The sequence below is a fragment of the Lacerta agilis genome, chromosome 8 (assembly GCF_009819535.1).
Source record: "Lacerta agilis isolate rLacAgi1 chromosome 8, rLacAgi1.pri, whole genome shotgun sequence".
In the NCBI taxonomy this organism is placed as follows: domain Eukaryota; kingdom Metazoa; phylum Chordata; class Lepidosauria; order Squamata; family Lacertidae; genus Lacerta; species Lacerta agilis.
The window spans coordinates 78,742,134-78,756,243 of NC_046319.1; the positions used below are offsets into that span (position 1 = coordinate 78,742,134).

General features: G+C 43.7%; 1 protein-coding gene across 1 annotated transcript in view; it reads left to right on the forward strand.

Annotated features, from left to right (window-relative positions):
- LOC117051810 (cation channel sperm-associated protein subunit gamma-like) overlaps window positions 1-13,804 on the forward strand; it is a 52,390-nt gene extending 38,586 nt beyond the window's left edge. The window contains exons 20-29 of the mRNA XM_033158489.1: window positions 5,491-5,571; window positions 5,801-5,857; window positions 6,630-6,786; window positions 6,918-6,981; window positions 8,068-8,166; window positions 9,299-9,397; window positions 10,243-10,335; window positions 10,748-10,847; window positions 11,877-12,003; window positions 12,807-13,804. Of these exons, the coding sequence (XP_033014380.1) occupies window positions 5,491-5,571; window positions 5,801-5,857; window positions 6,630-6,786; window positions 6,918-6,981; window positions 8,068-8,166; window positions 9,299-9,397; window positions 10,243-10,335; window positions 10,748-10,847; window positions 11,877-12,003; window positions 12,807-12,934 (1,005 nt within the window). The 3' untranslated portion in view covers window positions 12,935-13,804. The remainder of the gene's footprint in view (window positions 1-5,490; window positions 5,572-5,800; window positions 5,858-6,629; window positions 6,787-6,917; window positions 6,982-8,067; window positions 8,167-9,298; window positions 9,398-10,242; window positions 10,336-10,747; window positions 10,848-11,876; window positions 12,004-12,806) is intronic.
- The last annotated feature ends 306 nt before the right edge of the window (window positions 13,805-14,110 follow it).

Consider the following 14,110-nt stretch of genomic DNA (forward strand, 5'->3'; position numbering starts at 1 on the left):
ATTTCTGTACCTGCATAGGTGTTAGATTTTTTGTTAAAACTTTGGTCTTTGCTTTATTCAATTTAAATCCTGCTACTTGTCCAAATGATTCAGTTGTCCCTAATGCTTTAGTCACGCTGGTTTCTGGGTCTTGTAGGGATAACACAAGGTCATCTGCAAAGGCTCTCAATTTGTATTCTTTCTCTCCCACCCTTATTCCTTTTATCTGTTGCTCAGTTCTAATCATATTCAGAAGGACCTCCAGAACCGTTATAAAGAGTAGGAGGGAGATAGGGCAGCCTTGGCCCGTTCCTTTTTCTATTCTAATTTCTTCAGATATCACATTGTTTATTATAATTTTAGCTTTTTGTTCTTTATAAATGGCATTTATGCCATTCAGAAATCTTTGACAGACCTCCATCTTTTCCAAATTCTTCTTCATAAAACTCCAAGAAATATTGTCAAAGGCCTTCTCCGTGTCTATAAACATCAGAGCCGCTTGTGTATTTATCTTCTTTTCCAGTCTTTCCAATATATCCACAATATTCCTTGTATTACTATTCATATGTCTGCCAGGTAAAAAACCTGCTTGATCTTTGTGGATATATTCCTTCAATACTCTCTTTAACCTTGTGGCCATGACATTCGCATAGATTTTATAGTCCACATTTAAAAGTGATATTGGTCGATAATTTTTCATCTGCGTTTTATCAGTCTCTGGTTTCAAAATCAACGTGATATATGCTTCTTTCCATGAGTCCGGCGCCGTACCTCCCCCTAACATTCCATTACATACTTCTGTCAGTGGTTGAATCCAAGCTTTCAACATCTTGTAGTATTTTGCAGTTAGTCCATCTGGTCCTGGGGCCTTGTCAATTTGCATTGTCTTTATTGCTTGTTCAATCTCTTGACCTGTGATAGGGTGGTTGAGTGATGCAGATTTTTCTTCTGGGATTTTATGCAAACCATTCTTTTCCAAGAACTGTTCAATCAATGACTTTCTCCTCTTGTTTCTCTTGTTTGTACAATTGTTTGTAGAATTTTTGAAAGCTTTTTCTGATCTCCTCTGGATTCTCCACATTTTTATCCTTTACTTTAATGTTTGTGATGGTATTCAATTTTTGTCTTTTCTTCAACTGCCAAGCCAGTAGTTTTCCACATTTATTTGCCGATTCAAAAGTTTTCTGCTTCATTAATCTAATTTTCCATTCTATTTCTTGGTTAAGCAATTTAGAATATTGGGACTGCAAGATCTTTATTTATTTCTGTATTTGTTGATTTTTAGGGTGTCCTCTTAATTTTTTCTCTTTCAGCCTTATTTGTTCCAACAATCTTTCTTTTTCCCAATTTTGCTCCTTCTTCCTCTTCGCTTTTTCTCTTATGAGGAACCCTCTCATAACTGCTTTACTTTCGTCCCACACAATTCTTTTTTCCACTTGTGTATTCAAATTTATCTGAAAATATTCTTTGGTCGCCTTTTGGGCATCTTCTAAAACTTTAGAATCTCTCAGCAGGGAATCATCCATTCTCCATCTAAAAGAATCCTTGGAGAAAATTTTCAAGTACAATTGTACTGCATTGTGGTCAGAACACGTCTTGGGGCAGATTTCTGCCTTGTGACTTTTAGGTGCCAATAATCTTGAAATCCATATATAATCGAGCCGTGACCATGACAACTGTGGTTCTGAATAATACGTTGCCTCTGTCTCAGTGGGATTCTTCAACCTCCATGAGTCTATCAAATCCAAGTTATCCACCATTTCAAAAAAAGTTTTTGGCAGTTTCCCTTCATTTGTAATTTTAGTCCTTTGTGATCTGTCCATCAAAGTGGAAACTGCCCCATTGAAGTCTCCTAGGCAAATAAGATTGTAGTCCATATAATCCAATAAGATGTCATGAATCTTCTTGTAAAAAATTGATTTTCCATCATTTGGTGCATCAATTCCTAGTATCATGTATTTTTCGCCTTGCACTGTTATTTCAATCGCAATGTATCTCCCTTCTTCATCCTTGAACAGTTGTCTTGGATTGTATTTCTCTTTTGCGTAGATTACAACTCCTCTCTTCTTGACCTTATCCAAAGAAACAAATTCTTGTCCTAATTTTTTATTTTGTAAGATCCTTCTATGCTGTCGGATTACATGTGTCTCCTGTAAACAAATTATATCCAAATTCTACTTTTCTAATGCGTGGTTCACTCTATGTCTCTTGGGCCTCTGGTTCAGACCGTGGACATTCCACGTCAGTAGTTTCAGCATCATTTTGTTAGGCGGTACCCCCAACTGCTCCTTCCTCTTCTTCTTCTCCTGGTACCGGTCTTCCTGGTACAGGTGGGTAGAGTCTTGTCAAATCTAATGAAGAGCCTTCAAAATCTGGTGCGTATTTCTCCAGAAACTTCTGTTTATCCTCAATCAATCTTATTCTTACTCTTCTTTCTTTGTACCTGAACGTTAGGCCTTGTGGAAACTCCCAGCTGTAAGGAATCTTTCTTCTTAATTCTGCTGCCAAGTCAGTAAATCCAGATCTTAAATTTAAGAAGTACCTGGGGATGTCCTTATAGATGATCACAGGATGCTGTTGTACCACCAAATTATTCTTGTAGTGAAAGTCAAGAATCTGATCTCTCTGATGCTTGTTCTGGAACACTATCATACAGTCATTAACAGTCTTTGTATTCTTCTTACCTTTAGCTCCAAATCTATAGGCCTTCACAATAAATGTCTGCAGATCACTCTCTTCCAGTTCCCAGAAAGCAGAGAATTCTTTTACTATAAAGTCTTTGAGACTTTCTTGTTCCAGCTCAGGATGATGTCTCAATCTTAAATTCTGTTCCCTTTCTCTTAGCTGCAAAAAAGCCAGTTGCTCCTGCATGTCTTTGTTGATTCTCAAGCCTTTGAAATTTGTCTGTATCCAATTTTTCAATTCTATTCTCCACAGCCGTAATTTTGACTTTAAATTCTTCTGATTCTTCCTTTAATACTTTAACTTCCTTCCCAATCTGTTTAATTTCTGCAGTGTTCTCCTTCACTGTTTTATCCACAGATTGAATGGATCTCTCAAGTCTGTCTGTAGATTCTTCTAATTTATCTGACACTGCTCAAATAGAAGCATTCACTTTTTCAAAGGCTGCGAGCATCTGCTCCTCAAAGGACTTAGTTGCAGAAGTTTTCCTTTTTTGTTCTTCTTTCTGTTTATCTTCCTTTAAGCCAGTGTGGTGTAGTGGTTAAGAGCGGTGGACTCGTAATCTGGGGAACCGGGTTCGCATCTCCGCTCCTCCACATGCAGCTGCTGGGTGACCTTGGGCTAGTCACACTTCTTTGAAGTCTCTCAGCCCCACTCACCTCACAGAGTGTTTGTTGTGGGGGAGGAAGGGAAAGGAGAATGTGAGCTGCTTTGAGACTCCTTCGGGTAGTGATAAAGCGGGATATCAAATCCAGTCTACAAAATCAGCGCACAACTTAAAAGCAAGTCTTTCGCGGCTTCAGTTCTATGGCATTACTTTGATCTTGCCGCTGTCAGAGAGAGACAGACTTCCTCTTTAAATCTCTCTCCATAAGCCAAATTTTCAGATTTAAAGTCAAATTATGCTCCGTACTTACAGAGTCCTTCTTTTTGGTTCGAATTCAAGGAAAAGCAAAGGGCTCAAAGGTCCATCAGCAGCTGCTGCTTCATGTCGTCGGGAAAGTGGTAGATCCTCAGTACCGCACCGGAGCCCCGGTCGCTGAAGCAGACCTTACTAGGTCTACTCAAGAGCCGGGACGGCATGTCTGGTACCCGCTGGATCCCAGGTCTTCAGGACGCTCCTCCTGAAGTTTTAACGGAGCCCGCAGCGCGGTTGCGGTCACTCCTAGCCTGAAAACACCGGAGCCCCCTCGGAGCTGAGAGAGCTCCCGACTGAACAGAATGGCGCTTCACCGGAAGTCCAACACTTTGGGTTCTCTTATTTCCTTTATCTGGCTTTTCAATTCTTTAACAGTCAAATCCCATTTTTTATCCATCTGTTCCAACTTATTTTCCATATTTTGTTCACTCTGTTTAATATATTTGATGTCTTTTTTTTTTATTATTCAGCAAACATCTTGACGATATCTCCTTTGCTTTATTCTTGTTTGGATCCTCTTCTTTCTCCTGGTGTTGCAACTCCTTCCACTCCCTTTCTTTTTTTCTGCCATTTTCTAGTCCTTTTATAAGTATTCTTATTATTTTATGTTATACAACTTTCCTCCACTGCATGTCACCCCCTCAACCCTTCCCAACTCTTACAGTAGTTATGTATCTGCTTCTCTACAAAGAAAGAAAAAACAATATATATTCCACTACTAGAGGCAGCAGATATCACATATCATAGAAAACACTTAAGATGAAACAACAAAGGGAAGGAAAAAGAAAAAAGGGTGTGTGTGTTATAAACAGTTAATTTCCAAATTAATATTAGGACAAGTCAAAGTCAGACCTTCTGCCACTTGATTGGCTAATCCAACGATTTAAGGGAGTTTAAAGTTAAAATATGCCAAAAAGAAAGAGAGTCAAAATTTCCAAACTCCAAAGATGTCCTTTTCTTCTGCCACTTGTATGGCCAATCCACTCGGTAAAATCCAGTAGAACCCAAAAAATTAATAAGGAAACAAAGAACCAGTTTCTTCAGCCTTCTGGCCTAATCCAATCCACTCAGATAGTGGGGAAAGGAGAAAAAGAATTTGCTGGCAGCAAAGGAAGCAAACCGCCAGAGTTTTTTTTTGGGGTGGTATTCTCCTCCGTTCTCCTCTCAAGTTCCAAGGCAATTAAGGTCCAATTCAATATCCAAGCTCTGCAGGTCTTATTTAGTTACTTCTGTAGCTTAATAAGTGTATTTTACAGCTGGTTTGGCAACTCTATTATCTATTTTAGAAGTCTAACAATGTATCTTTCAGAGTTGCACAGTTTAAATAGAAGTGAAAGTAAAAAAAAAACCTCACTAAAAAAATTATAATTCGTCCCCCTTTACACTCTTCACTTAGGCATTTGCCGATAACACATCCAAAACGTTCCGTTATAGGTTTGAAGTAAATAACAACTTTTTAGCTTTGTGAGATAACTATACACACACATACACACACACACACACACAAGTTAATCACAGTCGGGATTGACCTCCTTTTTTATCCCCGCTGTCTTCCGAATCGTTATTTTCCAGTTTAAAATTTTTCACCAACCTCTAAAGAGCCAAATTCGGATTTCTTGCTTGAGAATCAGTCACTGAGCTGTGGAAACTCGAGGCTGTATTGCTCACGAGTAGAAAATGGCGACCCATGCCGGAGCCTCAATCTCGCCAATCTTCTTGCCCCCAAAAGGGGCTCTTCAGGTGGCGGAGAGACCTTCCTGCCGCACCACTGGGTACCCAGTCCCCCAAACAATCCTTTTGGGGTCTTCAGGGGGTTGTGGCATAGAGAACTGCTTTCTTATTAAAACTTATTCCATTTTAAACTCCTGTTTCTTTTGCACCACTGTATCTCTTCGTCCTCCCAACAACAGATAGAAGTTCATGACAAAGGCAATTACCCATATCAGCAGCTGAGTGGGAAGAACCTTATGAAGAGTTCTCTTGGCTTAAAGGTAAGAAGGCAATCTTTGCTGAAGTTCCACAGTATTGTCTTCTATCACAAAATTGTTGCTCTTGGGCTAGGGTAGGCCACCTGGTGCCGCTTCAGTATACCAAAGGTGGCACATGAAATCAGTCTCCTGCCACACTGCTTCTGATCTGCTGAGTTGTACTCCTCTGGTACAAGTGGCTAGAATTTGCCTTTCCCCTGACATTTGCTTGGCTTGTATTTACTTTCCCCAGGTTGCGCACTCAGGATTGAACTGCTATGAGTACACATCCAAAGGACCACGGATAAGGGTAAGAGTGGCTTGGATTGCTTGAAGGGAAGATAATTTCTTTCTCCTCATGGCCGGCTAAGGGGTGCTCTCCCCTGGGCAGAACTGGAGTCTGGCCTTTCTGGCCTGCACCACACCTTCCCCAGGGCCTCCCTTGGCTGAGGCATGTGCCCTGCAGCAGGAGCATAGAAGGAGAGCTGCTCGCTCACCTGGGACGCGCTGGCACCCACCCTCGTGCTGTGAAGCCAAGGACAGGTGGCCAGTAAAAGGCTGCACTTGGCACCTCAGCCTGGTCTCCACCACCCTACTCCTTGACCTGCTGTAGCTGCGGCTCTGGTGCTGCTGAGACACCACCAAGCCAGCAGGCAACCTCCGTGAGGAGCGGCCACCACAGGGGTGCAACAATGTCTAGCCTGTTGCCTCCCGTGCGACACCTGCCAGGAGGTGCAATCCTTGCCTTGCCTTGCCAGGGGAAAAAAAATCAAAAAAAATTCCTGCAGGCCAGACTTCTGTTCCAGGGCAGAGAAGCAGAACTACTACAAAAACGTGGTGAGTCCTATCGGGTGTATTCTAGGGAACCCTTCATGAAGGTCAAGGTGAAGGTACCTTAGGCATTGACTGAGGGGTTCTCTGAGCAGATGCCTGTCCAAATTATCCTCTGAAACATGCAGGGATTCCACAGCAGACACAGAGGAGAAAAGGGTTGCTTTTAAAAGAGGAAGTTTGCAATCCAGTGTTCTAAAAAAGAAAGGGAAAAAGGCCACTTCTCTTTTCAAATTTACTTGCCCCCACAGGGCAGTTACGTGTCGACTGTCTACATTGGATGTCCCCCAGGCAAGAGGCTAGCGTTTGACATTACTACCACCAGGAATGAAACTACCTTCAAGAACAAGCGCTACTTTGATTGTATCAACAAAGACCCTGAGATGCCTTGCTTCTCCTTCAATGATGGTAAGGCTGGAGTGAAGTGGGGTGTCTGGGTGGGTCAGATCTGTGAGGCTTATAGATGAAGTTAATTAAGGAATGATGGGTGCCAGGCAGAAGACAGATGGTGATACCACACCTGCTTGATTCATTTGCAGTGTTTTACCCTTCTTTTTTGGTCCAAGATATGGTGACAGGAGAATCAGGACGTTTCAATGGAAGGTAAGGGCTGTGCTGTGCTGTTGATGGCATTTTGTTGTTTTGCTGAACTGAAATCAGTGGACCTCCACTGAGTATATTGTTCAAAGGCCGGGGGGGGGGGAGGGAGGGTAAGATGGAGGCACCTAGGTCAATGCCAGGGTGCCCAGGCCTTGGGGCCGGTATGACCCAAGACGTTTGTGCTGGGGACCTCCAGGTAAAGCTGAAGGCCAATCAGAGGAAGCCCTGTTGCCGCTAGGATTGGACAGAGAAGACTGTTTCCGGCCCCTCCCATTTTTGTATGTGTTCAAAAGCCCATTCCACCCCATGTCCACATTTATTTGCAAAACTGCATCTAGATTCGTGTTTTTAATACATTTTCTCTCAAAATATGCAATTTGATGCATTTTCTTTTTGAACTGAGAACTGCATTGTGAACTCTGGAGAGGTGTGGTATCTGAAGCATGACTAACTTCTGATCTGCACCTCAGTTTGAGTGGTGTTGATTGGGTCAGTTTGTATCAAGAACAAATTCCTCAAGAGTCCCCAGTTGCTATGTGACACCCTTGAAGGCAAGAAAATTGTCTGGCAGGTATACATTTGTACTAACCGTAGACCCCAACTGATCTAGCGTCACGGCTAAGGACACAGCCGGGAAACGTGAAATCTCACCTCTGCCATGAGCTCAGCTTGGTGGCCAGAGGCAAGTCTTCACTCGAAAGGACACACAGGAGATCCATGAATAGGATCTCCTAATTTTCAAAAAGGGGAAGGTACCTGGGAGGATTTTGGGGGCCCACGTACCAGCATGCCCAGAGGAAATGGGTTATCTCGACCCATTTTAATTTGGTTTCAGGTCTAGGAATGGCTCTGAAACTGCCCTGGTTGGCAACCATTATCAGGCGAGATACAGAAGGAAATGCTCTTGTTGATTTCCCCTGACCTCTCAGTGACTGGTATCCTCTGGGAGTGGGACCCCGGCTTCTGCCAGTATCCTTGCTGTGATAGGAGAAATGGCAGTTTTGTCCCAGCTGTTTGTGAATGGGTGTGGTTTATTTAACTGTTAAAGCTTGTGCAAACTCACCTCCATCTTGCTTATTCTGCTGGCAGCTACATCTTCAGAGTAATTGGTGGGGGACCATTTTCGATAGCAAACATCAGATACTTCAGTGAGGAAGAGACCTTTAACTACAACACAGTGAATGGCAGGTGACCACATTTTGCAGACTCCCACAGTGCCTAGCATTGTGACCGTAGCTGTTTAGTATCTATGTCTTATTCAAACGCAACATTTTTAGTCAGTTTAAAAGACCCCCATTTGGGACCAGTCTTTCCAAGCCTGCGCACCAGGGCATGGGTAAGAAAAGTGCTGGTTTGCCATATGAGAGCGAGAGTGTGCAATTAAATAATCACAGGCTCCTGTGTTCCCCCAACTGCTTATGCACAGAGGAGGCTGCTCCTCCAGCTGGTTCACTCCTTCCAGATGATTAAGGAGAAGCAATACCACAGCAGTGCTAAATTGCCCTAGTGCAGAAGCAGCCAGTGGCTGCCTTCTCAGACTTGTGGACAGGGGAAACTGCCTCATACTGCAACAGACCATTGGATTATTCAGTCCATGGACTGGGGACTTGCTGAATTCTGATGACATCTGGGGGGCCACAGGTTCCCCATGCTCTAGCCCACAACTGCCACTGCACTCTGACTGGCAGTGTCTCCACAGTGTCTAAGGAAGGGGGAGTCTTTCCTGGTCCTTTTTCTTGTAATCATTTAACTGGAGATGTCAGTGCTCAGACCTGGACCGTTTTGAATATGAGACATGTGCTCTGCCTACTGATCTGTGGCCCCTTGGGTTGTGCTTTACAAACAGCCACCTGCCTGGTCTGTGATGAGAATTGCCTCCAGTCAGGGGATAGAGCAGAGAAATAGCTGTGAGTTGCAGTGCTTTTTTTTCCTTTAAAAAAATGTTTAGGGGTACTCTCATTTTGACTTAAGAAAAATCACAATTTTATTGTTCAAATCGGAAAAATAAATACAGCAAATGGACAAAAGTACAAAGATTCACAAAAAACGTTTAGGGGTATGCGTACCCCTGCATCCCTCCAGGGAAAAAAGCACTGGTTTGTTGTAAGAGATTTGATTCCCCTCCACCCCCACCCCCACCCCGGTTCTGTTTTGAAGCTGATAATGAGCCATAGCTGATAAACATAGGAATGTAAAGGCTGGCAAGGGTGGGTGGGTAACAACGGGCTGTTAAGGATGTGAGTGGCCTGGTAACCACTTTAGGCTTACTTGCAAAGCTTAACTGTCTTCATTCATGCTTGATTTCATATTCTCTTTCCAGTGAAACATCAAGTCTGATCTGGCTTAGGGCTGACATGCAGGAAGGAAAAGTTGATTCCAAAGGTTTCCGTGTCCTCTCTCAAGCCCAGTCTGGGATTTTGTAAGGAAACTTTTGCTGTGTCTTTTGGTGGGTGTGTCAGTTTCTGATCTAACATCTCCCAAATTCTTCTTCCCAAATGAAATATGCAATTTGGTTGGCAATAAAACGTAAGAAGAGCCATGCTGAATCAGGTCAAAGACCTGTCTAGTCCAGCTTTAGATTGTCATAGGAGCCAACCATGTGCTCTTGGAAGCCTTCAAGCAGGGTTAGGGTTGTGGCAATTTCTTCATTTGTGCTTTCCAGCAACTGGCATTCAGAGAGACATTTGTTTCCAACGGTGGAGATATAACATAGTGTTCTAAGTCACTGGACATCACTACATCAGGTGGGAACAAGTTTAACCCTGTGCTTTGTGAAGAAGGCCTTTCTTTTGCCTGTCCTGAATCTTCTAACATTCAGCTTCCTTGGATGTCCACAAGTTCTAGTGTTATGAGAGAGGGAGAAAAACTCCTCTCTGTACACCTTTTCCAAGCCATGCCCAATATCATGTCCCTGCCTCTTGCTTGCCTTTTCCCCAATTTAAAAAGGCTTAAAAGTTGTAAACCTGTTACAGCTCTACCAGTATCCTTTTTGAGGACATATGCTTTATTTCCCTTCTATTTCTCTCACCTTTGGGTTATCTGCCATTTGTAAAAAAGTAAAGGTAAAGGACCCCTGGAGAGGTAAGTCCAGTCAAAGGTGACTGTGGGGTTGTGGTGCTCATCTCTTCTTTCAGGTTTGTCCACAGCATTCTGGGTCATGTGTCCAGCATGACTAAACCGCTTTATTGGCTCCTACCCAGGGACATGAATTGAAACAGCCTACCATGTAAGACACCATAAGGCAAAATGCCTTTCCTCCCACAGGTGGGTTTGCCAGAAGAATTCTCCATGCTATGATATTGTCCCTCAGGGTCTGAGTGCTCCTGATTATTTCTTTGCGATAGAAGTATCAAACAGGTAGGTGTGAGTTTTTAAAATACGTTTGGTTCATTTTTAAAAGAATTAAATTGATTTACAATTGAACTGAATTATACTGATAGGCTGCCTTTCAGCCATAATAACTCCCGAGCACAAGTTAAAACAATTCACAATCAAAAGGTGGTCTTCAACTTGAGTTTTACGCAGACTAGACTCATTGAAATTAATGGCCTTACTTAGTCATGGGGATGGGAGAAAGTACCGCTCTGCAAGCATGGAGAAGAAACATGGTTTGGAAGGTACTGGACCAGGAGATGAATGATGTGAGAAACCAGGAAGAGCCTACGTAAAGATCTAAGCACTGGGAAAGCTGTAAACAGCAATTGACCAAAGCCAAGGAGGCCTGCTCAGACCAGTAGTCACTGACATCCTGCCTCTTTTGCTTCCATAGGGGTGTAGACGAAACCACCTACTGCGACTATGCCTTGGAGTTCATTCTCCATGTCCATGGCTTGCGCCTCAGCCCCACCCGGGCCATCTTTCTCTTGAAGGTAACAGCCTTGAGCATCCTCATTCTTTCTGTATGGAATGAAAATGTCTTTGTTTGACGACCAAAAGGACATCAGGGTCAACACCATGCAAGTCTCCCTGTAGAGGGCATATATGAAGTGCCACACTTGAAAAAGCCTCCCCCCCCCGGCCATCTAGTCATGACAGACCTTCTATACTTCCGGGGGGCTCTGGTGGTGGCCAGCTTCATGTGGAATAAAGTGGTCCTTTGGATACCCAAGTTCAAAGTCCTTCAGGCTATAAAGACGGGAACCAGTATAACTTCAGCAAAAGCTGTGCTTGTACCATAGCACCGTAGAAGACTGAATTGAGATTTAAAGCAATGCTATGTCCTACCTCTACTAATGAAGGCAGTATGCCTCTGAAAACCAGTTGCTGGGAATCACAAATGAGGCAAATGCTGTTGTCCTACCTGGAGGCTTCCCACAGGCATCTATTTGGCAAAAGGAAGTATAGAATTGTTCTTCTCACCATGGCCAACCAGATATCCCTGGGAATCCCACGAGCAAGCATAAGAGCTGCCTCCGCACTTGTAATTCAAAGCAAATGGTATTCGGAGGCTGGTTGCCTCCAACAGTGGAGGCAGAACATAGCCGCTGTAGCCAGCACCCACTGACAGCCTTATCCTGCATAAATTTCCCTACCGTATTTTAAAGTTGGAGGCCATCAGTATGTCTTGTGCAAGTGAATTCTGCCGTGGGAACAAATTCCATAGTTCTTACTACGCTTTGTGCCGTTTTGGAAAAGGGAAGCAGAATGGCAGGGAGTGAAACAATTGTTCTAGGAGGGAGGATACACCCTTGTTGCTGATCCCATTGGTTTGATCTATTGCTAGCCTGAATAACCTTCATCCGCAGAAGGGAATGAACATTCGTGTGCAGTCCCACATTCCTTTCTTGCTCCCCCTCGTAGCAATTTTTTCAGATTTCTGTTCACATACAGGTATTGCTAACAATTAGGAATTAACAATCTCTCTCTCTCTCTCTCTCTCTCTCCCCCCCCCCCCCAAGATTACACTAGCCATCATCCTTGGCATGCTTTTTCTATACATTGTGATTTACATCACGGGCCCCTTGGCCAAGTCCTTTTTCAACAAAACATTCCGGAGATTGGAGGAAGCTTTTGCTATGCGAATGGGTGAGTTGGCAACAAGCAGGGGCACTAAGGAGGACAAAACCTCCTTGAGACTTCTGATATGGAAGCATCTGGTAGGGAAAATGTGATCTCTTAGCAGGAAGGCCAATACTTTTTGGTTTGCCTTATGGACTTAGTTCTGCCAGTCCCATCAACATGGGAATATGTCATTTGTATTTTGAGGAGGCAGGGATATGGCTAATCCTAACACACCACGAGGGGAGAGGAGAGGAGGCTGAGGGAACACATCACAAGAAAGGGTGTTTGAAAAGGAGTGAGGGGCTGCTGGCTTTGCAGGCAAAGAGTGACATAGCTGGGCTTCTGAGGCTCAGAGTGTGTTTCCCCACAGGGGTGCTGCAAAAAGAATGTAGTTGATCAAGGGAGCCGTGGACTCAAAAAGATTGACAACCTCTGCCCTAAACTGTTGGAATGGTTTAAAAGGGCATATTCAGTGTAGGAGAGACTGGGCCAGTGCAAACAGGAACAAAGTAAAAAGAGTGAACAATCTCCTGTCAGTGGATTTTTGAGGAGACCCTCATGGATGCCATTGGTGACCCTTGGCTTATGGTCACCTAATGATTTAGCTCATTGATACTAAGGCAGGCAGGCACACTTTCACAGATGCCATACCAGGCCTGCCTCCCTCCTTTTTTGCTTTGCTAGTCCCAAAACTGGGACTAAGCGTGCTCCATGGAACCAGTTTAACAGTCAATGCATTGAGCCTCTCAGCTTCTTGTGAGTTACATCTTCAGCTATTTCTGGAACCATTTGAAAATCTCTATCTCTTTCTCTCTCTTTGCTGTCAGAATCCAGCCTCACCTTCTCATCTTCATTCACCAGTCAAGCATCCCTGCAGCATTTGGCCTCTGAAATCAGCCGGAACAGTTCACCACAATCCGCGAAAGGTTCTCCTCCCCAGTCAAAAACGCGCTAATGTCAGCTACATCTTCCAGGCCCTTTCTGCCATTAGCCATGCACTGTGTCTGGGTGCAGCATCCCTCTGTGATTCTCCTTCCTCTGATGGGCTTGCAAAGGGCTCCTCTTTGCTTGTAGTGTCCTGACACAGAGGAAACAACAGCCACCTTGGACATAACAACTGAATGACCTCTGAATCACAAAGCTTTAAAAAAAACACCACAAAACACCGCAGCAAGCTGGGGCCAGGCACATAGCTTGTTTGTAGATGATCCCAGGAAGCGACTTTAAGAGATATGGAAGGCCACAAGATGGTCTGTGAGCAAGTTGTTCAGTTGGCCCATTTGCAAGATACATAGGAAAGAGCGACTGGAAACCATTCCAGAAATCTGTGTCAGTAAAACCACTATGACCAGTTGGTGGGAGATATCCAGAGACTACCCAGTTTCAACTATATCACCCTAGGCAGCACCTTTTTGCTATTCCTCAAACCCCTTTAGTCATCTCAGGTCAATATGTAATATATTCCATCGCCCTGATGCTTTCTCAGCTGCTGTGTATCATCCTGACGCTAGAAAGCAGCTGCAGAATTAAACGGGCAGGCCAACTTAACAAAAAAGAAACCCCTGATTGATCCACCTTACACATGACAAGTGCCTGATCCTGTACATGAAACTCCAGACCTGTTTTCAGTTTAACATCTGCCTGTGTAGAGGCAGTTTGTGAATGAATGGAAAGCCATTGCAGCTTTCCCCAGTCATTTCTTTAAAAAGGAGGCAGATAATCCTTTTTACCAATTTTCTTATCTGTCCACTTAATGTTGTTAGTTTTTGATGGTCATTCCAAGACGTTACATGGTTCATTAAACATTTTGTTGCTGTGCAATTTGGTTGGTAAGGAGTATCTTTTGTCCTCCAGTGAGTGCAGAACATAAAGGTGGAAAGTCATCATCTTCTCATTGCACAGGTCTGACCTATGTGCATGTATTGACACACACAGAGACAGCCCAGCCAGGACAGGCGCAAGGAACCCCCTCTTGTGCACTCCCACAAGAACTGAGCAATCCATGAATTTAAAAGCATGCAAGTTTCATTTTATAGGCAAATTCTTGGGGATCAGGAAACTGCAAGAGGGCTAACTTGCAATGTGGAAGAGGATAAAGAGGGGAGAATATCAGGCTCAGTTCACATTTTCT